We start from the raw sequence: 24,496 nt of genomic DNA, 5'->3' as shown, positions 1-24,496 counted from the left end.
GATTAAATGGTTTTGGTAAAAAGGTACACAAATCTATAAATAAAGTTGATGCGCATTCTTAAGTTACGAGTCGATCCACGATTCAAAGTTGCTACACTATAAATAGTACAATGGGTTAATATGAACCCAAAACAAGTCCTTGTCTTTATCAGTCCTGGACCCTCCAGACCCATGTGAATATGATTAGTTTAAATAAAGAATCTGACTAGTGTAAATTTTTTAAATCTACATCAGACAGAAATTTGGCAGTTTCCATTGTACTACAGGGAGAACATCCATTAATTATATGAGATCGAGGTACTTTATACTTATTTTACAGTAAAATAAGTTAAAAAAATTAATCAGTTAATAATACAATCTGTCAAGTACAAAAGTATTGTGAGAAAGAAAAATTATTAAGAGCAAATAACTTAAATTAAGAATAAATCATCAAAATTCGAGACAAGCATTGGAAGAGTTTTCCTTGTCAGCCTAAGGTAACAAGATAAGCTTATCCAAATTTAGTGTGCATTGTTGCGCTATCTAACACTAAAATAAAATGCATGAGAATTATTTTAAATTCAAGATATATATCTTATAAGAGTGCCTTCCCATATAATTAATGAGATGTCACCCCATGTGCGTGTCAGGCTTAAACTAAAACACAACAAGGCTCATTCAAGCCTCTCCTATAATATTTAAGCTTTAAGCTTATTAATAACTATATTTTCCCAATCAACCAATGATATGATTGAAATTTTCAACAAAAAACATCTATCCTAATAATTGAACATATCTGATATGCGTCTACGTTTTTTTGTTATAAATATTATTAATAATTAATTTATCATTATTATAAAGCTTCTTAATATATTTATGAGGTTTGCAAGTACTGAGTACGTAAGTGCACCTTGAGTTTGAGACAATTAAAATTATTAACTTAATTAAATATAATTAATTTATAGCTGCCATGTACGTTTCGTGCACCAAATCAGTGTCATCTTATAAAAAAACTAAAAAAATGAACTTCAGAGAATAATTATTGTAACTATACAGTGATGACACAGATTTAGTACTCTAAACGTACCTAATAACTACTTTTCTATAATTATTGTTCTTTTTGAATTTTGACGTGTTGGCTGCTAAAATTTTATATTATATAATTATATAACAATCATATAAAAAATAAACTTATTTATTCTACCAACTTTGAGAATTTAGACAATAACAAAGAGAACGTCTAGAATAAAAATTAGCAAATAAAATTGTTTCACGTCTGTTATATTCCTGTTCTGCAATAAGCATATCGTAACAGTTATAAATTAATAAATTTTTGAACCTTTGTAGGATATACTCAATGTTTTTTTTTCTTAGAACTATAATTACCATTTTAAAATATTTAAATAGAAAATATATAAAATATATAAAAAAGAGTCACATTAGTCAATGTTATTTGGAACTGTTACGTTTTCGACAGAGCAGAACAGCAAACGGTTCTTTTGTTAATAATATAATTATCATTGAAAGCTACGCTTCATTGTAAACAAATATTTACATCATAACAATTAAATACTAAAAAATATATTAAATCTGAAAATCTGAAATTAATCAAAATCTAGGTTCTTCCACAACCATAGGAACCTTAAAAAACAACTAAATATATAAAACAACCATCCGAACCTTAGAATTAAACAAATCTCCTACCTTCTTTTCCCCGAATCACATAAAAGACAACACGATACCTCTGACGCTGACATACGTACCGACGATCAGGGCGACGATGCCGAATAGAACCAGGGCGATATCCTTGACCAAGACGTAGCGAAACTTACCCAAGTTATCGGGCCACTTTGCACATAACTCTATCACGGCCGGAAAGGCCAATCCGAGGGCCGACAAACAGAAGACACCGATCAACGAGATGAAGAGACCCAGGCGGGGGATGGCCACAGCACTCAGGACTGCAGGAAGAAGATGATACATAATTGGTGATTTAATAAATAAATAGAAACATAATTAGTTTTATCCTCACAGGTTACGATGACAACTCCTATCCTGATTGCGTACTCATACAAAATTTTGTGGTCGCTCTGGGCAATTTTCTTCTCGAAGTATCTGGTCAGCAATATTTCCACTGGCACGTAGCACTGGAGACCGTAGGAAACGTAGATGGCCAGTGTAAACATTATTTTAATAGATTGGGCCATGCTGTGGATTAAACATTAAAAAAATCATCTCAAACATCAATTATCATGATGTCTAGCAGTACACGTTTAGAACTCACATTTCTTCATTTGGCAGATTCAGAGTTATAGAACCTTTCGAGTCAGGGCCGTATTTGATGTATCCCAAAAAACCAACCATAACATACAAAAAGACAATGATAGACATGGCGACGTTCAAGACGCCGCAGTAGCCTCCGAAGGACGCTGGAGTCTTCATGTTATTTTCCAAAGCAATTATCTGAAACCAAAATCATATTGTAAATAAAATGGTTTTCCCTGCTTATCAATCGCTATACACTTACCACTCCGACAGCTTCCAAGGCAAACAACGTGGTTCCAAAAAATAATGGATATCTCACCAGCGGTGCCACCATCTCCCTTGTTGAAGGAGACGGTAAGTCGTCCAAAATATACACCATAATCAGACAGATACCGACCAGTGTCACCAAATTGGCCAAAGAAGAAAATGGAGCCAAGAGCTTTAAATTCCTTATGCTGTTGATGGCGATCAGAGGTATTAAAAGGAACACCATGTGGAGTTTGACGTCTAATTCTACCACGTAAAAGTCTATCAGCTGCAACAAAAACGATAATTTGTTAGGTTGTTTTTGAGGTAGTCGTTGATGGTGGTTATCACCTGTTTGATGTTTTCTGCGACGAAGACTACGTACACGCAACAGATTCCAACTTGGTACACTATGAGAAAGATATCTACGATAGCACTAGAAAAAAAATATAATAAAATAATAGACATTGTTCACATCAACAAACAGGATTAGATTTTACTAAAGGATGTCGAATGAATGGAAAACCAAAACTTCTGCGATGATCTCGATTCTACGAAAATATGGTTGGCCCTTTAAAACAAACTAAAGCCTTTCGACACAACTTTTGTCTAAATAAAATGATTTATAAATCTTACTATGATGCATTAGCAAAACGCCTGAGACACTGCGGGCCGATTTCCAGGGCGTATTTCATAGATGCCGGATAGGACAGAACTGGAACTTTTAATTTTTTGCACAAAATATATTGGGCTTGCACCTGAAAACAATTAATTTTACAATAAGTCACATCAAAATCATAATTTTAAATAAAAATGAATTATACCAGGACATGCAAACAGTATGTGCACAGGGCCCCAATCAATATCGTGCTGATGGTTCCTAAGACTAAACCGGAGTTGTGAAAGGCTTCCGGCATTGCAAGGATTCCAGTTCCCAGTGAACCTTTTAGTAAATGGATTAAGGTTTCACGATTTCTAAAAGAATCGAATAAGATTTTATATAGGTATAAATATATATATATATATATATATATATATATATATATATATATATATATATATAAATTATTTATTTATCTATCTTACGTCGTTGCATTCGGGTTAGTTCTGTGCTGGTGAGGGTCGTAGTCCTCATTCTGCGACGTCGGAGTCCCAACAGGCGTGTCCTTTCTGAAAATAAATTTAAATTATATGTAATTTAAAGACATCTTTGAGATGATTATAGATGAAAAAGGAATATAGAGCTTGGGTACAGGATGAGCCATGAGAAATGAGAACAGAAGTCGCTCTAAAGAATTTTAATGAGTAGTCGTCCAACAGGTGGATCTCGGGTAGAGATATTTACATACAAATATACGAGGGTTAATTTTTTAGGCTCGTTATAAATATACCAAGTTGTCATAGGGCATTACGGTGTTAAACAAAATTGTAGATGATTTAATTTTGTATATTTCGCTCAAACACATCATTCAGACGAATCTAACGGTTTATAAGTTGCTAAAGGAATAATAAATGAATGCACTTGAACAAGTAAACCGACGGACAAAGGCGGTTGCTGTTCAGAATAATTGCTACTTAACAACTATATTTCAAAGTATGTCGAGTTAATCTAGGGTCTTTTGTCGTTAGTAAAAGTCGTACAAAATTTAAATCTGAACACTTTTGTCTTTTGTCGTTAGTAAAAGTCGTACAAAATTTAAATGTGAACACTTTTGTCTTACACCACATTCATATCAACCGATTGGTATCAGATTTGCAAACGTTATTAAACACCAGTCGTTATTATATGGTTTTTGAAGAGTGGTTTGCTCTAGGAATATTGGACATAATTGTAAATTAATTAATTTTACACAAAATGAATTTGCACAATTAAAAATTAATCACCATATATAGATCGAAAACATGTTTCCAATTGAAAATAAGCCCATCTTGGGCACTGTGTGAAATGGAATTGGGAAAAACTCTCACACTACTCCTTCCCTGAATCGAGTTGGAGTTTAACTCAGTCCTGCCCATTGGCAACACTACTGTCCAATATTATAATACATTAGCATAATACATATTTATCACTTATTATTTATTTAAACATAAATTTTTATCCATTTTCCACTCACGTTTTGTTTCCTCCTCCCACTTCCATAATTTGCAAATTGATTCCTTCTCCGTTCTTCTCCTCCATGTTGCACGTTCAGTAAAACTCTTCTGCAAAACAAAAGCAAAAACTAGAATTAAATCGAATTAAATTTATTCTCACGCCAAAAATAATTAAATTTTAATCGATGTACGATTATGGATTCAAAGAATTTTAATCGAGAGCCGAGAGAAAAGAATTGCGAATATGCAATTTAATGCAACTCTTGATCTGGAGTGGGATCGAATCTATTTTAATGGGTTTTAATTAATGGTAAATGAACGCAGTTGATATTAATGTAGAAGGACAGATTGTAATTTAAATATACACACTGATATATTTATATATATACATCCTGCAATATGAAATTTCCATAGTGTAAAATTAGGAAAAAAAAATCTATATATTTTTTTATTTACAAAAAAGGTTCGATTCATATTGTACTCTCCAAACTTTTTTGAAAGCATGCCAAATGGTATTAGGTTTTGATCTATTGGCAAGTTGCAAAGAATTCTCGAAACTTTCCAAATTTCGACTTCTTCGTATTACATTGAATTGTGCTCTTTTAAATGAATAATTAGACTAAGTTGTCTCTAAGTTTCTGCTAATTGCACGTCTAAATCATACATTTAGAATATTTAGATACTTCAGACTTTTATACTTCAAAATAAATTTGGACCATCTACATAATGTACTTCTAATTCTGTATTGAGTAATACGTCACATGCAAAAAGGTGTCAGATATATATTTTTTTTAAATTTTTATTTGTCTATTATAAGTAAATACTTAAATATTATAATAACAAATTGCACACATATCCAATTGGTTTCAAAACAATCATTCAAATTGCATAATAAACTATGTTTCGCTGGAAAAAACTGAAAAAAATGAAATAATGAAATTGAAAATAATAAAAAAATTCTATAAAAAAACCGTAAACATATATACTAAAATATGGTAGAAATAAGGACTGTAAGAAAAATATAAGTTAAATAACAAGTAATAGATCATTTTACATAATATTGATAAAAAATAACAAGATAAATTATTGGTTATTTATGAAATTTAAAAGTTTATAATTACTGTACCAAAACATATCTTCAGTTGTTTTACCAGATGTTAGATATTTGCCTATTGCCAAGTTGTTATCAAATTATCTTACGTAGTATCTTGAAATGCACCATGCACCACTCCTTTATCACAGACAGGTTCAATAAACCAATTTAGACTCTAAAATTAGGTTTGAATCGGATTAAGTGATCTGGTCAGGTGCTCCGAGATCATTTGACTGACTCAAGAAGATTTGACTAAATGAGTAGTGTGACTTGATTGAAAATCTGCCAAAGTATTCCGTGTCTGCAATAAGTTATTTTCAGTTGAGGGATTTCTGACACTTGTGACTGATGGCGAGGAAATAGATGTATTATGTAAATGTAATAGAAATATATATGCATCATATATAGGCCATAAACCAACCGTTTTTTATCCTGTTTCTACTGTATGCACAGCACTAGATAAATCGACAATATTGAAACTAGTTTTTGTGTTTATATAAAAGTTAATTTACCACAAAAATTTGAATTTCATGTATAAATGATACCCAAACTTTATCGCCATTGTACTCAAAATTTTTGAGGTTGCACATACGTTTTATCCATGATAAAAAATATTATATTAACTTCCCATAAGATAATAGTTATAGTAATCGCAAGAAAATTAAAAATGAAATTGTTTGTAAATTTAACGTTTCAAAGGTTTCTGAACATTTTGGTATACCTTGACATACCTCGAGTTTCTGAACATTTTTGCTGTGGGTGTATGTCTTTGTGTGTATGTTTGAATACAATTTTTAGTTCACGATTTTGAGAGCACGGATCATCCGATTAGAATGATTCAAAAAACATTCGATTTGTATTGATGCAGATGCAGTGATTAGTTTTTGACAGAGGCGGGTTTAGCCATTTCAAAGATACGGTGTAAAAAGTGACAAGAATTGCAATTTTGAGAGAACGGAGCGTCCGATTTGAATAATTCAAAAAACATATCACTTATATTGATATAATGAAGAATTAGTTGAATTTTTGGGAAGATAGTTCCAGCAGTTTCGAAAATAAAAATAAAAGTTTGAAAAAATGCCATTTGGTGGCCAAAAAATATCATTAGACATATGCACATCAAATTATCAGATGTTTCATAGAGATTTTAGTAATAATTACAAATTTTGTTTACAATTTATGGGTTATGAGCTTTGAAACTTTATGAAAAAAATCAAACTTTTCAAAAAAATTTAAGGCATTTAAACATTTTAAATTATTTACGACTTAAAATTTTAAGTCATCATCAGGTTTATACTCATTAGACTTGGTGTATACATCAATAAATGTGCACAAAGTTGGCACTAACATTTATAGTATACACCAACTTATCATTAACAAAGAGAATTTTTTTGTTTTATGTAAAATTGTGGAACATAAAAGAGTTGCGTAACAAAAATAATTAAGATAAAATACAAAATGTTTTTGCAAGAGCACTTGTATTTACAAATGGCACCGAGTCTCAAATGTCTTGTATTTTATCTAAATTATTTTTGTTACATAACTCTTTTACTTGCTATTATTTTACATTAAACTAAAAAAATCTTTTTGATAGTAAAAAGTTATTGTATGAATGTTAGTGCTAACTTATTCCCTAATTGATGTAAGAAACCACTGATGATGACCTAACATTTTATATCGAAACATTTGAAAAATTGAAGATTAATTCATAAATTATTGGCTATTATTTGATTTATTTCACTACTCATATATAACACACACACACATATATATATATATATATATATATATATACATATATGTATATATTTATACAACCAGCAAACAATTAACAATGACAATATTATTTAATTATAAAAGTACAATTAGTAATTTGATATAACTTTTGAAACGTGATACGAAGTACTTGTTATTATTATTATTATTAGTGCAGACAAAACATTTTTGAAAAATTAATAACAAAGGTTGTATCTGCGTGAAATTTGATCAAATCTCACATTATACAATAGCAACTTGCCGATAGGTTAAATTCTAATATTATTTTTCATGTGATATATCATTGAAAAGAGATCGAAGAGTACATTGAGAATTTAATATTCGATCTTATAAAATTTATAATATAAAAAAATATTATCTTACTTCCACCTACTGAAGTTAAGTTCTATGAAACTTTTAGAATGAAAGTGAAATCAAGTATGATTTATATATATAGTGTAGTCGTATTTATCAGGATGACACTTATTATGTGAGATGCCACGAATAAAATTTGTTTCATTCAAGTGTCATATTAAATTGTCGACATCCGCTTAAAGTGACGGAGATTCAATTTGTCATATGGAACAGATTTTAAGACTTAATATAAACATACATAACATACATTTATACATTTATATATATATATATATTATATATATTATATATACATATAAACATGAAACAGTATTTTTTTTTTCCTAATGCAAACGGTACGTTCTGCAGAGCTCCGCAGTTTCGCAGAGCTGCAGAGCTCAATTTTGCTAGAATTATGTATAACCAAAAAACTATTACATAAAATCAGTTACCACCGAGAAAGTCTAATAAAGGGTATAATAAAAAAAACACTGATTATGAGATATAATGTAAATATCAATCCATGGTATAAGTTCCATACATACCTATTGAATATTTTGCTAAGTCTTTTATAACTTAAAATTTTATTTGAGATCTTGTCTAATTATAATAGTAACTTAATAACAGTAAATTTCAAACTATAGGTATTAATACCTATCAATTGTTTACAAACCATACCAAGCAAAATCGTTTGAAACTTGAAATTTTCTCAATAAAGTAATTCATGTTATTATTTGTTGTTATAACAGACAATCTGAAGAATAACATACTTATTTCACAATGTTGTAGTACAGACGGTGCATCCTGCAGAGTCCTTTAAAATGTAATTTAATGATAGACTAGTATTTTGTTCAACATAAACCAGAGGCAATTTGGTAAAATCCATTATAACTAAAAATTTTATAAGAAAACAAACTATAATTTTATTATTTGTTATTGTAATAGATACTGTAAAGAATAACATGACTCGAACACAAAGTAGGAGTACATACAACTCCATGAGTGAAAAATGTTTAAAAAACTCCAATGTATTTTTGCATAAAGGGAGCAATTATGCTTGGTATTTAAATCTGCAAAGGTAGATCAAATTATTTTTCTTAATAAAGTTAGAAATATAAATAATTATTTAAATCTAATATATCTGAATTTTATACCAATTATAATATTAACCCGATCAACCCTTTCTACTCGGATATCGCTGCTCCGGCGACAAAATACGTATTATTTTTGGAATTCGCGAGTGAAAAGGGTTGAAATTCAAAATTTTCTTAATAAAGTCATCTATATTATTATTTGTTGTTATAATAGACACTGTAAGAAATAACATATCCGATTTACAATGTTGTAGTACAGACAGTGCGTCCTAAGGAGTCCTTTAAAAATGTAATTTAAGGATAGACTAGTATTTTATACATAAACCGTACGCAATTTGATAAAATCCATTTAAGATTTGTAAAAAAACAAATTGATTTTATTATTTGTTGTTTTAATATAGACTCTAAGGAATAACATGTCTAGAATACAAAGTTTTCATACGCCCTAAAAAATGTTTAAACCACTCCAAGGTATGTTTTGCAAAAAGAGGGCATTTATGCTTAGTTTTTAAATTTATAAAGCGCACGAGGATTTATTTAGTAAATTAAAAATTTTAAAATAAAGTTAGAAATATAAGTAATTATTTAAATTTATAAAATCTATAAAAATATATTGTAATTAAACCGGAAAACTACTTACCGTTTTATACCGATTACAATATTATCGAGCCGCCGTCTACCTATCTATATATCCCCCGAACACGCACTTGCAAAACACATTATTTTATTCTAATTTTTTTTTTGAATTTACACTTTTAAATTACGCACTTGAACACGTTGAACCATTTATGACCAACTTTTTAATACTCGTTTAATATAAAATTAATATTTATAAACAGATAGAACGGCTGCTTGTTTGTGATTGAATGAGACACCTTTACTATTAATACATTTATATAGGTTAGGACGCATGCGCTAACATTAGTAGAGGGGTGGAAAGTATATATAAATATATATATATATATATATATATAATTAAATATATATAGTATATGATAATATGATATACATTTAAGATTTCGTACAAACAAGTATAGTTTCTATAGTACGTAACAAATGCGTCGAGGATTTTTATGCCTCGTATAGAAATGCATACACCTTAATAAAATAATATATAAAATTTCTTCCGTTACAAAATAGTACCCATAAGTATTTTCAAAAATTAAATAAAAGATTTAAAGTATCCCATACCTAATTTTCAGCATCCTACAATGAATGGATTCCAATTATTGGACATTCAAAGGAACATATATTAAAATTAAATCCCTATAACCAATTTTTGTGGAATATTCTCCAAAATCTTTATTAACTTCCCGTAGGGTTAGTTATTGTAATCGTCCAAAAATCGAAATTGATTTTTTTTTTACATTTCTTCACGTTTGGAAGGTTGCTGAACATTTTGGCATACCTCAAAAAAGTGTGTGTGTATGTATGTATGGATACAATTTTCCTCCACGTTTTCGGACGCACGGATTAACCGATTTGAATGGTACAAAAAATATTCGATTACTATTGATAGTAAGATGTGCTGATTAGTTTTTGACAAAGGCAGATCCAACCGCTTCGGAGATACGGAGCAAAGAGTGCAGAAAATCTAATTCGAGTTTTTGAGAGAACGGAGCATCCGATTTAAATGATCGAGAAAAACATTCAATTCGTAATGACGGGGAGAAGCGGTGATTAGATTTTGGCAAAGGCAGGTCTAGCAATTTCGAAGATACAGAGCTAAATGTGGAAACGATTACAGTTTGGAGAGAACTAAGCGTCCGATTTGAATGATTCAAAGAACTTTCAGCTTGTTTTAACAAAATAATTGCTTTTGAAAATAAAAATTATTTCAAATTTTTTTTCAGATTTTTTTTTTTTTTGTATATGGAAAATAATTCAGATTTTAATTTTAATTCTGACTAAAGTTCTAATATACTTAAAACAAATAATTTCAACTTTGTAATTCAGTTTACATAATTCTTATAAATATTAGACAATGTACAATATTTATAATAATCTATTTAAAGACATTTAATATTCCCAAGCATTTCGTTACGGTACAGAAAGTTCCCGCAATTTGCCTTAAGGCACGATGCCATACACCACTAGTTAAAATTAAAAATTAGGTTTAAAGCATCACATACCTAATTTCCAGCATTCTACAGTGAATGGATTCCAATTATTGGGCATTCAAAGGCACATTGCAATATACATGTATATTAAAATTAAAGACCTATAACAAATTTTTGTGCAATATTCTCCAATATCTTTGTTTAATATTTTCATTTCGTCACTAAACAGCTTTTTTAACCATTTTTATAATATGAAACAAGATTTAAAACATCATATTCTCAAATTATACAGTTCTACTAAACAGATTTTAAAATCAAGAAACGATACAAGTGTTAAACTTGAACACAAATACAAAATTTTGTAAAACTTGAGGTTGAATTAATTCTCATCTATTTTAGTATTTGTTATTGTACTAAACACTTTAAAGCACATTATATTAACATCAACTGCACGTCCTGCAAGACCATAATGCTAACAAAATCCATACCTTTGAAAAAATAATCGAGTACAAAATATATAAAATGTTTGTAACAACCGATAATGTAGAAATAAGACAAAATCTTGTTTTCATATCCATCTTATTTCTGCTTTATATAAATATATATATACAATAAAATTTGAGAAAGTATCAATATATGTATAAAATAACATAACAATAAAAAAGACCATGTTCTTGTTATCAATTCTAAAACATCATATATTTCTATAATTAGTGAAAGTTTACTAAAGAAGGATCAAACTCCATCCCTTGAAAAGGAGAACCATCAGCATTCCAGGATTTTCTTAATAGCTCCCTATTTCTTATATCCTCTGTAGTAGGCTTGCCCATACTTTTTTGTGCTTCGTTCCAAAACATTTCTTGTACTAAAGTCTGTGCGTCTTCAGAGAGCTCATCTAAGGGTCTTGAACAATTCATTTTACTTATATCCAAAGGTGTGTCCGACTCCAACAACTTTTGCCACCATCGATCTTCCTTTTTTTGTAAATGTATCAATAGCCTACCATTCGAAAGCCACCACACGGATTCTGATGGTTTGCAATTGAAAGGGAAGTCTTCATCAATATAAGGTGTTGATTCTTCTTTAAATTCTACTTTTAGGTGTGCAGGTGTAATCAAAACTTTTAACTGGCTACTTGATGTTATTGTCTCTGGCAAAGTTATGTATATGTCTATTTCATTTATCGATTGTGACCAGGTATATTTTTCTGTAACAGCACCGTTATAGGATTCGCTTGATGTGTTGTGTTTAAATTTTGTGTCTGCACTCATGATTGGTTCTATGTCATCGCAGGATGATATTTCTATTTCATTATCGTATACTATGTCTGACTGGTGCAGATTTGTGTTGTAGATTTCATTTTTGTTTAAAAAAATTTGCTCATCGGTGGACATAACCTCCTCTATATGATTTTTACTGTCAGAGTCGATAGTTTCGATATTATTCAAGTGGGCTTCATGATTATTAGTAATACAATTTTTTTCAGGATGCCAAAGTCTTAGATATTGCATACAAACTTGTTCACAAACATTAATGTCTTCTTCGTAGAAATTTGTGCAACGATTAAGAAAACCAAACAGTGCATCAAAAAATGTATTAATATCATCGCCCTTTTGAAATATTTCAATAAATAATGAGTCCGTTGAGCACGTCATGCCGTAAATAAATATATCAACAACAATTTTCACTTATAAAAAAAACACAACATAAACGACACAAACTGACAAGCTGACAAGAAAATGTAAACACTACGATCGCTACGAAAGTATTGCCTGCTTCAAATTGTCATTAATAGATTAGTAAATAAAATTAGGATTTTAATAACAATGTATATTTATATTTATCTATATAATTATACTTATTAATACGTCAATCACGTGTTTTATATTTATTAAATATAAAAAAATATAATAATGTCGACTCGGTTCAACTCGAACTTTCTAGTTTCAAACAACAACTGTCAAACTACAAGTGTTGCCAGATTGCAATTTTGTGTCACTGCGTCAAAAATGCATGTGGCAACCCCACGATGAATTGACAGCAAAATGACAGTAGCAAAAAACCTGCTTTGATAACTAAATTTACAAGTTTAATATATACAAAATCCTAAAAAAAATCACGTAATGTCCCTCTATTTCACACTTCATAAATTATATATTTAACAATCTATTACACAATGGCGATTTAGGAGTCACTCAATGCTTCCAAATTCGATGTGCGATGGATATAACCTATGAAATATTGTTTGATTAGACTATGTAATGTTTCTAGAGATAACTTATAATGACTACGTTAGAAAATAGAGGTTCACAGTGTACAGAATATGCTAACCCCGTGTCGGAGACACCGTCGAATGAGTCCCAACAAAGACATTGTTGGGTCTGTTTTGCTACCGAAGAGGATGATGCAAACGCAAACTGGGTACAGCCTTGCCATTGTAAAGGAACATCAAAATGGGTACATTATAACAAAATAATATATATACATACATATGGTACTACATATATTATCAATGTCCAGGTGCATCAATCTTGTTTACAACGATGGGTAGATGAAAAACAGAAAGACAACAGCTTTGGCAGAGTACATTGTCCACAATGCCAAACAGAGTACATAATAGTCTTTCCTCCAGGTATCGCATTATTATATTTATCTTAAATATATATATGTATATATATATATATATATATATAAATTCTTGATTGTTGCATTAGTTGGCATGATTGTACTTATTCTGGACGGAATAGAAATGTTGACAAAAAAGTTGAGTCCATTTCTAGCTGCAGGCATTGTTGTTGGATCAGTTTACTGGACTGCTGTGACATATGGAGCCATCACGGTGATGCAGGTATTTCCAATATCCTATAAATCCATATCGGTCTAAGGCCCTTTGTGTTCAATTTATTTACAAATTTTTGGGAGTATTCTGCATATTTATTGTCCATCACAAGTGGACTGTGTTCCTATAGTTAAAAAGTTATGAAGAATATTTTAGATATATGCATAAATAAGCTAATCTCATGACTGTATATAGACTAATGTTTTCTAATGTAGGTAGTAGGACACAAAGAAGGAATGGCTTTGATGGAATTGCAAGATCCGTTGGTTTTATTGGTTGGTTTACCAGCTATTCCAATTGGTTTAGTTTTAGGTAAAATGCTCAGATGGGAAGATTCTGTATTAACCTTTATAAGACGTAAAAGACATATTGTGAGAAAAATTCCCCTGCTTAGAAATATCCTGCCAACGTAAGAGAAATAGAATATATATATATCAATAAATACTATTTTCAAGAGTTTTAATCATTTAATCAAATAATTTCTCTATTTCAAGGGAATCAGATTCAGTAGTGAATCTTGCTGAAAGTGACATTCCACCCTTATCAGACCCCGTCTCTGCTACTAGAGTCCTGTGTGGGGCACTAGTTCTACCAACAATAGCTGTCTTGGTTGGCAGAGTTTTATTTGAATCAATTGAAAGCAATTTCCAACGCACACTACTCGGTGGAGTAGCTTTTATAGCTTTTAAAGGAGTGTTGAAAATATTCCATAGACAACAATTAATTGTACGAAAGAGCAAACGTAAAATTATGGACTACACAGATGAAAATGTTGCACAGTTTGGAAACAGAAGTCAATATGGGGGACTCAGTGCTAATAACTCGAGTGAAATGCTTTAAGGGATAACGATAATAGATTTATTTGAATTGCACTGATAGGAATAGATATACAAATGAATATGCTATATTGTTATGAGATGGCTTGTATTTTATAAATATTTTTTCTAAATCCATTGTTAATAGATTAGTTAAAGAAACTCATTCGACACTATCTATATCTATATATAGATAAAATAGTAACTAGTTTTTCAAATAAAATTAAGTTTAAGATAATTCTGTGAAACATTCAAAGATGTAAATAAATAAACTAAAAAATAGTGTACATAATGTAAATAAAAGCTATTACTTTTAATTGCTGTAAATCATTCCAATCTTATTATATTTAGGTTGCTATTAGATCTCTTGTAACTTTTCAAATGCGTGTCTAATACTAATGAAACTTTCAACAAATTTGTATAAAATTTAACATTGTTTATTGTATTCTATCATCATAAAAGCTCAGGAACCAATCATTTAAATTCTAATTTAAAATGATTGATCAGACTAATCTCAAAATTTGATTGATAAATTCTTGTTTCAATTAAGTTCTTTAATTTTTCCTAACAAAACTAAATCTTTTACTAAATAAGTATACTCTTACCAAAATACCAAACATACACATTTTTGGAGTAATTTAAAAAATAAAAATATATTTATTTATTTACATCTTTAATGACAATATATAAAAAATAAATGCTCTTGAATAAAATACAATTATAAAATATTATAGTATGAATATATACAAATCTACTCACATAAAGTGAAAATCCAACACATAATAAAAAAACAATCAACTTTAACAACAAATATAGTCAACCATGTATCCTATTGACAAATTACATCAATAGAAAAAAAAATGGCACTATTCAACTATGGCAAGTTGAATTATATGTTCTATTTACATTTTTATATCTAAGAATCAAAAAGTGATACATGTCAATGCTTGGAAAAATCATAAACATAAAAAGGTTTTTGCGCACATAATATACTAAATATATTAAAATTTTTATAAATTGTATTGTTATTTAAAATATTTTATGTTATAATTTGAAACCCAAAAAAATAATTGTAAGAAACTAGAACAAAAATAAGGTTACAATTTAATACATTTTTATCATGGTAAATTTTGATAAATAACCAACAATAATTTTTGTGTATAATAAGCAAAAACATGTATCACAAACAAAAACTTACATACATATTTACAATATATGATATATTCAATTCCCAAATCTATCTCGCCGAATCTAAAACTCTTTGTACTATATTCCTCAGCATTTGTGGTTTGCAGTATTCTTCTAACCACATTATGACACCAGCTGACAGCTCTGAGAAATTAGCAAAAGAAATCATACAAAATGATTTAAACAGTTGCTCAATTATTGCCTTGAACTAAAAGAAAATAATTAAAAGTAATACAGAAACCTTGGGAAAAAGAATCTAATACAACATACCACTTGCAATTTATCTTCATCTGTTAATCGACTTTGGATGATATTCTCACCAGGCTTATTAATTTGTTGAGCCTTTACGAGTTGCTCATAACTAGATTGTACAATCCTCAAAGCCTCCACTTCTTTTCTCAAACTGTTTCTGTCATCTTCCAATTTCTTTTTTTGTGTATGAAGATATTGGATGTAATCTATTGACTTCTGTAGAACCTACAAATTTTTTAATTAATGCATGTCGGCTCCTACATAATAGGAGAAATGTTACAGGTTATTATATTGCACAATTGTATTTACAAATACAATATTTAAATTGTATTAATGATTCACTGGTTATAATATTACAGTGGTGAACATACAGTTGCTTTACTAAGTTTATATCCGGCCTCACTCTGTTGTTTCATAGGCACTAACTCTTGCAAGGAATCATATCCTTTTTTAATAGCATCTCTTCTTTTTTGTTCAGCCTGTGTATGAGCCTCGCGTCTTCGTTCCTTGTATGTCAAGACACAAGCTGTACGAGCATTTGAATCACTATCTTCTTCATCTGATGGAATATATAGAAATGAAACTTTGGGCTCTTAGAAGTAATAATATATAATACATTTGTTTGTTATAATTGAGTTTATTTCTAAAACTGACCTGAATTATGAGGTGAAGACGTTGGTGTATGTAAGGAACCGGTACTGCTGCATCTTGAAGAAAATTTTTCTCTATCGTTAGGACTAGAAGGCTCCAATTTCATATCACTTTCTGATGCAGTTGTTCTAAACCGACTTCCTAAATGATAAAATCACTTTTATACGTATGTAAAACTTGAGAAATATATAATTAAAAAAATACTCAGTTTACACTATATTTTATTTTAAAAATATTTAATTTTATCCAATCTAGATATATTTTGTATACGTAACAGTTTTCTTACTTTTATCCAGCCGATCATAATAAGATTCTGCCATATTTATTCTGGTAAAACAATCAACAATAAATAAGCATTTTATTTATGTTCATTATCAAGTTTTGGCATAAATGTTTATATCAAAAATATTAAATAAAAATAACATTCTTATTTAGATAACGTCAAAAGAAACATTTGACATTGCATTGATAAGAACAGTACTAGTTGTCAGTGACAGATGACTCGAGGATATAAAAATATAATATATATAATAATAAAAAATTGTCATAAATTCATTGTCAAACAAGTAATAATTAAGAATTTAATTTGTTTTTGCCTTTTACTTCGCTCCAACATGTTTAATTATGTAATTTAAGTCTTTATTTATAAAAATCATTTGCGCAATTTCTATCAGTTTCATATACTTATAACAGATGTCCTACCAGTAGCCCAGCACACCAGCATTTTTCTTCTGACATTGCAAAACAAACATTTGCATTTAATTTTTAAATTTACTTATGCATAAATAAATATAAAAATGACTACAGATATAAAAGTTGGGTCTTTAGAGGAAGAGGCTTTAAAACGTAAAGAACGTTTACGTGCTCTCAAAAGAAAAACAGATCAAGAATCCAGCAGTGCAAATAATTCATCAATCAGTGAAAGCTTACCTAAGTAATTTCAAACAAATGAAATCTAATTTATATATATATATATATATATATATACACACTTACAACTACAACAATTACCTTTTACCCCTAGGCCCATTTTCCGGAGTTACAAGCCTCAAGATGAGCAGCTACAAGAAAACACAATACCTGATACTAAACCTTGTGATATCGAAAGCGAAGTCCAAGAACAATTGGAGTCTGCAAAGACTGCTCAAACTTTAATAGAAGACTTAGATATAACTAATTTAGCACCTAGGAAACCTGATTGGGACTTAAAAAGGGATATTGCAAAAAAATTAGACAAGTAAGTTAAATAAGTATTTTTAAACTCATCTATTAATTATGATTTAATAACTTTGTAGTCATTCATTTTACTCACAATATTTCAATGTAATATTGCTTAATAAATTAGAAAAATGTTATGTTATATTTTTATAATTGTAGACTTGAGCGAAGAACACAGAGGGCTATAGCAGAACTGATTAGAGAAAGATTAAAATCAGGAAAAGAAGATTTATCAACAATTGTAAATGTGGCTGCTATAACAAATGATAAAGCAGTGGACGTAGATGAAGAATAAATAAAACTTGTTTTAATAAATTGCGAAATAAATCTAAAATATTTTATACTAAGATTTTTTAATTAAATGTAGAATAAATATAATTATCACTTTGAAATAAAATATTTTATTGCATCAACTATATTAAACAAATGTTGTTATCCAAACTTATGTTAGATAACATCATTTGTTTATGGTAACCTTATTTTCTTAAAAACAGACGTATACCACATATAACCTGTGAATGCACTCAATCCAAACCATGTAAAAATATAAGAAGTGTGCTCGTTCCTTAATGTGACTCGTGTTTGATTCGGTATAGGTTTATCAGGATCATAAAGTATTTGATCAGAGGACTCTCTGACATCCAAAAATACCGGTAATGTTGATCCTGTCAACTCAGCTATATAAGGCACATTCCTGGGATAAAAGATGATGTTATAAACATGATAAAAATTAAAAATGATATTACAAATACCTGTACAAAAGCGTGCCTCCAGATTGTTGTCTAGGAGCAAACACAGATCTGTCTTCAGTATGTCTTACAACACCAATTAATGTTACTGGCTCATTGTTTTGAGAACTTTCTTTCTCAGCATCGTTCTGTATGACTTTTCTTTTATTTGCTGGTATCCAGCCTCGATTAACCATAATAGTACCACTGTAATAATAAATAATTAAATAAATTATATATATGCATATATATATATAATACTCAACTCACTCTCTGTCCAATAGTTTAAAAGGTGTAATAACATGAAATCCTGTACCAGAATGTTTACCCCCTTGGCTCAAAAGTCCGCCTTTAGAGGAATCACCATCAACAATTAATGATCTTGGTCCCATAAGAACACTCTTTTCTGGTACATAATGACCACGGACAATCACCGGATGATATTCCATATTCGTTAGATAAGATATACTACAAATATATAATACTAATATATAATACTTGACAAATAAATACTTTACATATTAAGTATTCTATATATAACTTACTCATCTGGTAGTGGTATAGGTTTCAAAGTAGTTCTAGCTTTTAAATCAGCAATTAAGTCTTCTTTCCATCGACGTCTCTTGACTTGCCAGCATCCGAGAGCAAATGAAGATATAGGTACTACCTGCAGTAATAAAATGATATTTAATAATGTTGAAATAATCAGTATGAATAATAATCATTACAAACCAATAAACACCAACCAAAAGGTGTTATTTTATTATCTGGTTTCTTTTCATTGAATTTTAATTTATGTTTAAATGATAAAAATCTAATAGAATTCGTATAGGATGTATTTTTACATGAATTAAAACGCAGTACATATCTGGTGTTTGAGATCATGATTTTAATTATTGTAAATATAGTTAAATAAATTGTAATTGAAAGCTCGTTTTATGTATTTTTGTTATTCTAGTTTATTTCCTATTTATTTGGTTATGAAGACAATTTTGCGCAACTGTCAAATTGACACTGAACTGTCAATGAAAAAACCGTTTAATTCAAATTCTGATAATTGCAATTCATTTATTAAAAAATTGTATTTATAATCAGTTTTTTAATAAAAATTGAGATATTTGATATCAATATATATTAGTTAGTATACGTTTATTATCTGAGATATTTATTTAGCTATGAATATACAAATACATATAGCTTTATTTTAAATTTTTTATTTATGTCTTAAATATTGCCTAATTATTTCAATTTTTCACAAGTTTTTGTATTAATTACTACTATAATGAGAAAGTACTAGGACAATATCGAGATATGCTTATATATCTATAAAAAAATTGATAAAATAATTTATATATTATTATTCATATTAATTATAGAATGTATTACATTGTACTAATGTTTAGTACTATAGTACTATAGTAATTTTAAAATTACCCCAAATATTTTTGAGGATACATTAATTTTAGTATTTATTTTGTTACCAAACATTAATTAATAATATTGTAATATTAATACAATATTAATTATTTAAAGTAATTTAAATGATTAGTCTTGTCATATAATTAATTATATGACAAGAGAAATCATTTAAAGTACTTTAAATAATTAATATTGTATTAATATGTATTGTAGTAATTTAAATGATTAGTCTTGTCATATAATTAATTATATGACAAGAGAAATCATTTAAAGTACTTTAAATAATTAATATTGTATTAATATTATAATTTTTTTTTTAATAGTACTGTTTCGTTGGGAAAATTCAAATTATTACATGTTATACTATGTTATACTATGTTATACTATACATCACAATAAAGACAAAATTAGCATCTTTTTACAATTATTTGAAATAAAAACATAATATATTGGAAAAGTACCTCGCCCTTATCCAGACAGAAACTTAAATCAAGAGAACTCTTATAAGAATATTATTAAATTATTTATTTTAATTGTGGAATGTTTAAATTCTATTATTATGATATGCTTGTTTATATATCTATTATAATAACAAATAATAAAGTATTCTCCTATAAATATTTGAAATATGTACAATTACTTATATAAAAAATTACCAAATAAGTTTACCTTATTGCATCTACCCAACATTTTTTTCTGTTATCTCGTGTGCGTAGAAAGAAATTCCAATTTGTTCGGTTCTTTATTTTCTCCAAATTTCAACATTAGTTTCTGTTTATTTTATTTATTTATATTAATCCATTGATCCATTTATCGTACTCTAATGGATCAATCATTATCTTGACATACGGGATTAAAAATATTAAGCCTGCAAATTAATCAAATCAAATCAAATCATATGAAATTTTGTTATTTACTATTTGTGCGTAGAGACAGAATAAATACTTTCACAAACACACTGATATATATGTATATATATATATATATATATATATATATAAAATATATATAAAAATATATATTTTAACACATTGTTGAAACTTTATCCTAGGGCTTTATATTATTAGGCAATGTTATAGTTGATTTAAATGTATGTATAATTTGTATAATTTGTATTATATATTATATATATATATATATATATATTATATATATAATATTATATACATATATTACATATTTATCATATTAAACTATTTAATTACATTCTTATCTTTTGTGTAATTTACTAATAATCCCTTTTTATGGTTTTCGTTCAATCGTACCGCCTTTGATAAAATAAAGTAGAATTTAGTAATGTTCTATTTATAATTATTTATAGTTATTTTCTTAATCCCTAGATCATTTCACAAAGTTCAACAATGCACTCCAATATCATTAATATATAAATATAATACATACTTTATATATATATATATATATATATATATATATATATATATTCACTAGTCATTCGTTAGGAATTTCAGGTTTTTCTGTTTCCGAATTTTCAGGAAATTTTACAGGGGGTCACTTGGCTACTATTTTTCGACCTTCAAATGAACGTATTTCAAAAATAAATTAATTACATTGAACTTGATAAATAAATAAATTTATAAATAAATTATCAATTATAATAAATAATCAATTTTATTTATGTCAAAAATAATTATTTCACATGTATTACGTTCTTCTTATATATCACATTTTTCGTTATTCTTACGGTTGACGAAAGACAATAAAAGATTTTACATTGAATTTAGCAAGAAACAAAATAATAAAAAAACTTTGAAAATCAAATATAAAACCTTTTCTACTAAAATTAGAATTATATAGAGCAAGGTTTCTTAAACTTTTGTCGTCGGGACTCCATTTATGACTGCGAGTTTCCTGGCTACCCCACAGATATAAAAAAAATAATTAATATTTTTAAATAATTTATAAATTTATTTATAGTTCAAGGATTCGTTGAATACATACAAAACATCATACATATAAAAATCGACCCCATTTGGAGTCGCGACCCATAGTTTAAGAAGCCCTGATATAGAGGTCTCCAGGACGTACCGGTTGTGCTACACAACCCCTTACAGGTATATAGTAAAAATACAAGTGCCGATGATGGCAAAAATCAAAAGGCTTAAATTAAATTACAATCATGTTTACCTTACTATCAGTTCGACCCTGTGTGTGACAGATTTTTTTCCTACAATCACGACTGCAAGGAGATTATCAATTAATCCCTAAAGAACACTGAATTACATTTTGTTTCGTTGTAAAGCAAAAAAAATCAATGACGATAATAATAAATTTCCGATAAGAACAAGACCAATCGGTTGCTCTTTAGGCTTTGATCATAAACGTTTTAGAATCGTCATTGATAAAAGGTCGAAACTTGAATAGAACTTAATTCTGGTACTACTTTCAGTAATCCTGATAACTTAAAATCTGGTGAGTTGTAATCTACCTTGGTCTAAGTGCTTATTTGTTTCTTTCGAAATGAACAAGATATTGCTCTGGTTCATCCTGGCGTTGTCAGGTGTCCTGGTTAACGCATATGCTGTGACATATAATGAAACTGCGCATCCTGATACGTTGCCTGTTAAATCGTTCAAGGAGATCTACGATGGCTTGGAAAGCGATGGTGAGTACATGAGTTGTTAAGGTACGGGACTTTTGATATTAGACAATATAATTTATTTGAATATGAATATGAATATGAATATGATTAAATCGCATTATTCATATCAAGTAAAGATGTTTAAAAGTTACAAAAGATATAAGCCCAAAATACGACTTCCACCTTAATCGGCATTCTTGTACTTTCTAAAGCAAATTTAAGGTAGGAAGAGTGGCTGTAGATCGCTATAAAATTACTCATTCTTGCAGATAATTAAATTTTATACAATTTGGCTAAACTCATCACTCATGTCAACTGAGTAGTTTAAAAGTTACAATAACAATATTAAAAAAATCCACAAATTATGATAATTTCTTTAGTTCATTTGCTAGTGCGTTTCAAAGTATACCGCAGCAGTTTATTTAAGCATTGTACTATTGACTTTGCATAGATAATTTAATTTTGTGTTTTTGGCATTTTCGAAAAACAACATTCAGATCAACAGAATGATTAAAAGTTGGTAGAGATTTAATAAAAATACATCATACCTTTACCGTCTCTAGAAGAACGCTCCTACTTCCTTCTGTTCGAGTTGGCACGCGGCTTCAGCATTATGGAAAGCAAATTTCCTTTGGGATTCTATCCCATAACAAGGGCCAGATGTCACACTGGACTTAGAGTCCCCGACGACCTCGACATACCTAAGGAATTATCCGATAAATTTTTGGTAAGAAAAAAAAAACTATATTGCACTTTTCGAGTTTGCCTATTGAAGATACTTATCTAATTATCTAGGCCTTTGGCGTATCAGAAAGCGAATCTGAGTCTCTCTACCGTTGGGTGGCCAACAGTTTCAAGATTCACGTAGAGCGCCGCGTCAAGTTGCGCCAGAACGTCGTCTGCTTCCCCAACGGCGCCTGCATAGACCTGGACGACGTGGGCAGCCACTGTTGCCCCTTCTGAAAATGGAAATTGAATTATTTTTTAATATAATCGAATTTATATCAACAGCAGAAAGGGTTCGTGAAACTAGTGGTAAGCCTTGAGAGGAAAATATTGAATTTATTTGTAATGATAATTGAATATGTATATATTATAATAAACATGTTGAAACCCTGATTGGTTTATTTTGATTTATAAATATTTTATCTTCAATTATAACTCTTCAGGTATAACTTCTGATAAGTTCTGGCAAATATGAAATTGAATATTGATCTAGGTTACAATAAAAGGACTCTACTAACGACCTGAATCAATTTCTGCATGAATATGAACTATAAGACTATGAAAATAAGGTGACTATTCGTCCCGGTTAGGCCGGGACAGTCCAGCATTTCCACCTTGTGACTCGAGTTTATCTAAAAGAAATATTTGCCCCGGATTTAGATCTTTTGTCCCGGATTGTCCCGGATTTTCGGAAAATATAGGTCTAAATTAAATCTTTGCTTTTATACTATACTTGACAACAAATTTACAATTGCCCATCAAATATTTGAAAATGTTATTTACTATTAGTATGCTTATATAAGAAGGCAAGTTAAAAGAGACTCTCATATTCATAATTTTGAACTTCTATTTTCAATATTACGAAAGGTAACATAAATTATGGAAATGAACTTCTTGACTGCCTGGAATAGTTGCTAAGTATTTTTAAATTGTTATGAAGAAAATTGAATTTAATAATAAGCTTGAAAGCTGAAAAAATATATAGATCCAAAAATATAAGAAAAAATATAACATATTTTTATTTATTTATTTATTTATTCATAAGCAAGCCGTAATCTATAATAATAGATATTATTTCAGGCTCTTGTCAAGCTTATTCATAGTTAATATTAAAAGGATAG

At 29.0% G+C, this 24,496-nt stretch overlaps 6 protein-coding genes and 1 pseudogene across 8 annotated transcripts; 3 read left to right on the top strand and 4 right to left on the bottom strand.

Annotated features, from left to right (window-relative positions):
* Positions 1-1,610: 1,610 nt before the first annotated feature.
* On the bottom strand, positions 1,611-9,719 carry LOC113363369 (proton-coupled amino acid transporter-like protein CG1139). 2 transcript variants are annotated; one of them, XM_026605862.1, is made up of 11 exons: positions 8,557-8,582; positions 5,785-5,978; positions 4,605-4,692; positions 3,577-3,660; positions 3,315-3,465; positions 3,127-3,248; positions 2,842-2,926; positions 2,507-2,779; positions 2,264-2,442; positions 2,012-2,187; positions 1,611-1,940 (listed from the first exon to the last, which is right to left on the bottom strand). In XM_026605862.1, the coding sequence occupies exons 3-11, from the start codon at positions 4,667-4,669 to the stop codon at positions 1,699-1,701; spliced, it is 1,377 nt and encodes a 458-aa protein (XP_026461647.1). In that variant the 5' UTR covers positions 4,670-4,692; positions 5,785-5,978; positions 8,557-8,582; the 3' UTR covers positions 1,611-1,698. The 2 variants fall into 2 exon arrangements, with proteins under 2 accessions (XP_026461647.1, XP_026461646.1); XM_026605861.1 differs by lacking the exons at positions 5,785-5,978; positions 8,557-8,582 and adding an exon at positions 9,521-9,719.
* Positions 9,720-11,650: 1,931 nt separating this feature from the next.
* On the bottom strand, positions 11,651-12,595 carry LOC113380994 (nudC domain-containing protein 3-like). Its single transcript, XM_026620002.1, has one exon. It carries the CDS (start codon positions 12,593-12,595, stop codon positions 11,651-11,653), a length of 945 nt encoding a protein of 314 aa, XP_026475787.1.
* A 408-nt stretch (positions 12,596-13,003) lies between these two features.
* Positions 13,004-14,761, top strand: LOC113363292 (E3 ubiquitin-protein ligase MARCH5-like). Its single transcript, XM_026605783.1, has 5 exons — positions 13,004-13,397; positions 13,461-13,572; positions 13,655-13,788; positions 13,995-14,188; positions 14,274-14,761. The coding sequence occupies exons 1-5, from the start codon at positions 13,224-13,226 to the stop codon at positions 14,617-14,619; spliced, it is 960 nt and encodes a 319-aa protein (XP_026461568.1). The 5' UTR covers positions 13,004-13,223; the 3' UTR covers positions 14,620-14,761.
* A 1,069-nt stretch (positions 14,762-15,830) lies between these two features.
* LOC113375759 (max-like protein X) lies at positions 15,831-17,141 on the bottom strand. Its single transcript, XM_026615708.1, has 5 exons — positions 16,972-17,141; positions 16,689-16,826; positions 16,406-16,593; positions 16,053-16,259; positions 15,831-15,990 (listed from the first exon to the last, which is right to left on the bottom strand). Exons 1-5 carry the CDS (start codon positions 17,003-17,005, stop codon positions 15,832-15,834), a joined length of 726 nt encoding a protein of 241 aa, XP_026471493.1. The 5' UTR covers positions 17,006-17,141; the 3' UTR covers position 15,831.
* A 313-nt stretch (positions 17,142-17,454) lies between these two features.
* Positions 17,455-18,198, top strand: LOC113380981 (annotated as a pseudogene).
* A 170-nt stretch (positions 18,199-18,368) lies between these two features.
* On the bottom strand, positions 18,369-19,497 carry LOC113380972 (SURF1-like protein). Its single transcript, XM_026619991.1, has 6 exons — positions 19,477-19,497; positions 19,364-19,405; positions 19,177-19,298; positions 18,902-19,099; positions 18,656-18,838; positions 18,369-18,597 (listed from the first exon to the last, which is right to left on the bottom strand). Exons 1-6 carry the CDS (start codon positions 19,495-19,497, stop codon positions 18,369-18,371), a joined length of 795 nt encoding a protein of 264 aa, XP_026475776.1.
* A 2,945-nt stretch (positions 19,498-22,442) lies between these two features.
* LOC113363925 lies at positions 22,443-23,673 on the top strand. Of its 2 annotated transcripts, none has more exons than XM_026606411.1 (3): positions 22,443-22,673; positions 23,216-23,376; positions 23,445-23,673. In XM_026606411.1, exons 1-3 carry the CDS (start codon positions 22,529-22,531, stop codon positions 23,610-23,612), a joined length of 474 nt encoding a protein of 157 aa, XP_026462196.1. In that variant the 5' UTR covers positions 22,443-22,528; the 3' UTR covers positions 23,613-23,673. The 2 variants fall into 2 exon arrangements, with proteins under 2 accessions (XP_026462196.1, XP_026462195.1); XM_026606410.1 differs by having other exon boundaries at positions 23,213-23,376.
* Positions 23,674-24,496: the final 823 nt, after the last annotated feature.

Source organism: Ctenocephalides felis, unplaced genomic scaffold (assembly GCF_003426905.1).
Source record: "Ctenocephalides felis isolate EL2017-DRISC unplaced genomic scaffold, ASM342690v1 CF-g0.4_SCAFFOLD_00845, whole genome shotgun sequence".
Classification (NCBI taxonomy): Eukaryota; Metazoa; Arthropoda; class Insecta; order Siphonaptera; family Pulicidae; genus Ctenocephalides; species Ctenocephalides felis.
Note: the sequence above shows the minus strand (reverse complement) of the source record. Positions and strands in the feature narration are given on the sequence as shown.

What these genes read in the sequence shown, in the direction of transcription:
- LOC113380972 (XM_026619991.1), bottom strand. Translation starts at nt 19,497, where the DNA reads ATGTACTGCGTTTTAATTCAT. An exon ending in CTTTTGGTTGGTGTTTATTG is followed by an intron (nt 19,299 to 19,363) that starts GTTTGTAATGAT and finishes TTATTACTGCAG; the next exon opens with GTAGTACCTATATCTTCATT. An exon ending in CCTATACCACTACCAGATGA is followed by an intron (nt 19,100 to 19,176) that starts GTAAGTTATATA and finishes ATATATTTGTAG; the next exon opens with TATATCTTATCTAACGAATA.
- LOC113363925 (XM_026606410.1), top strand. Translation starts at nt 22,529, where the DNA reads ATGAACAAGATATTGCTCTGGTTCATCCTGGCGTTGTCAGGTGTCCTG. An exon ending in CGATGGCTTGGAAAGCGATG is followed by an intron (nt 22,674 to 23,212) that starts GTGAGTACATGA and finishes TACCGTCTCTAG; the next exon opens with AAGAACGCTCCTACTTCCTT. An exon ending in AATTATCCGATAAATTTTTG is followed by an intron (nt 23,377 to 23,444) that starts GTAAGAAAAAAA and finishes CTAATTATCTAG; the next exon opens with GCCTTTGGCGTATCAGAAAG.
- LOC113375759 (XM_026615708.1), bottom strand. Translation starts at nt 17,005, where the DNA reads ATGGCAGAATCTTATTATGATCGGCTGGATAAAA. An exon ending in TTATGATCGGCTGGATAAAA is followed by an intron (nt 16,827 to 16,971) that starts GTAAGAAAACTG and finishes TTTATCATTTAG; the next exon opens with GAAGTCGGTTTAGAACAACT. An exon ending in ATAAACTTAGTAAAGCAACT is followed by an intron (nt 16,260 to 16,405) that starts GTATGTTCACCA and finishes AAAAATTTGTAG; the next exon opens with GTTCTACAGAAGTCAATAGA.
- LOC113380994 (XM_026620002.1), bottom strand. Translation starts at nt 12,595, where the DNA reads ATGACGTGCTCAACGGACTCATTATTTATTGAAATATTTCAAAAGGGC.
- LOC113363292 (XM_026605783.1), top strand. Translation starts at nt 13,224, where the DNA reads ATGACTACGTTAGAAAATAGAGGTTCACAGTGTACAGAATATGCTAAC. An exon ending in GAGCCATCACGGTGATGCAG is followed by an intron (nt 13,789 to 13,994) that starts GTATTTCCAATA and finishes TTTCTAATGTAG; the next exon opens with GTAGTAGGACACAAAGAAGG. An exon ending in CTTAGAAATATCCTGCCAAC is followed by an intron (nt 14,189 to 14,273) that starts GTAAGAGAAATA and finishes CTCTATTTCAAG; the next exon opens with GGAATCAGATTCAGTAGTGA.
- LOC113363369 (XM_026605861.1), bottom strand. Translation starts at nt 4,669, where the DNA reads ATGGAGGAGAAGAACGGAGAAGGAATCAATTTGCAAATTATGGAAGTG. An exon ending in ACTAACCCGAATGCAACGAC is followed by an intron (nt 3,466 to 3,576) that starts GTAAGATAGATA and finishes CGATTCTTTTAG; the next exon opens with AAATCGTGAAACCTTAATCC. An exon ending in CCTTGGAAGCTGTCGGAGTG is followed by an intron (nt 2,443 to 2,506) that starts GTAAGTGTATAG and finishes TTTTGGTTTCAG; the next exon opens with ATAATTGCTTTGGAAAATAA.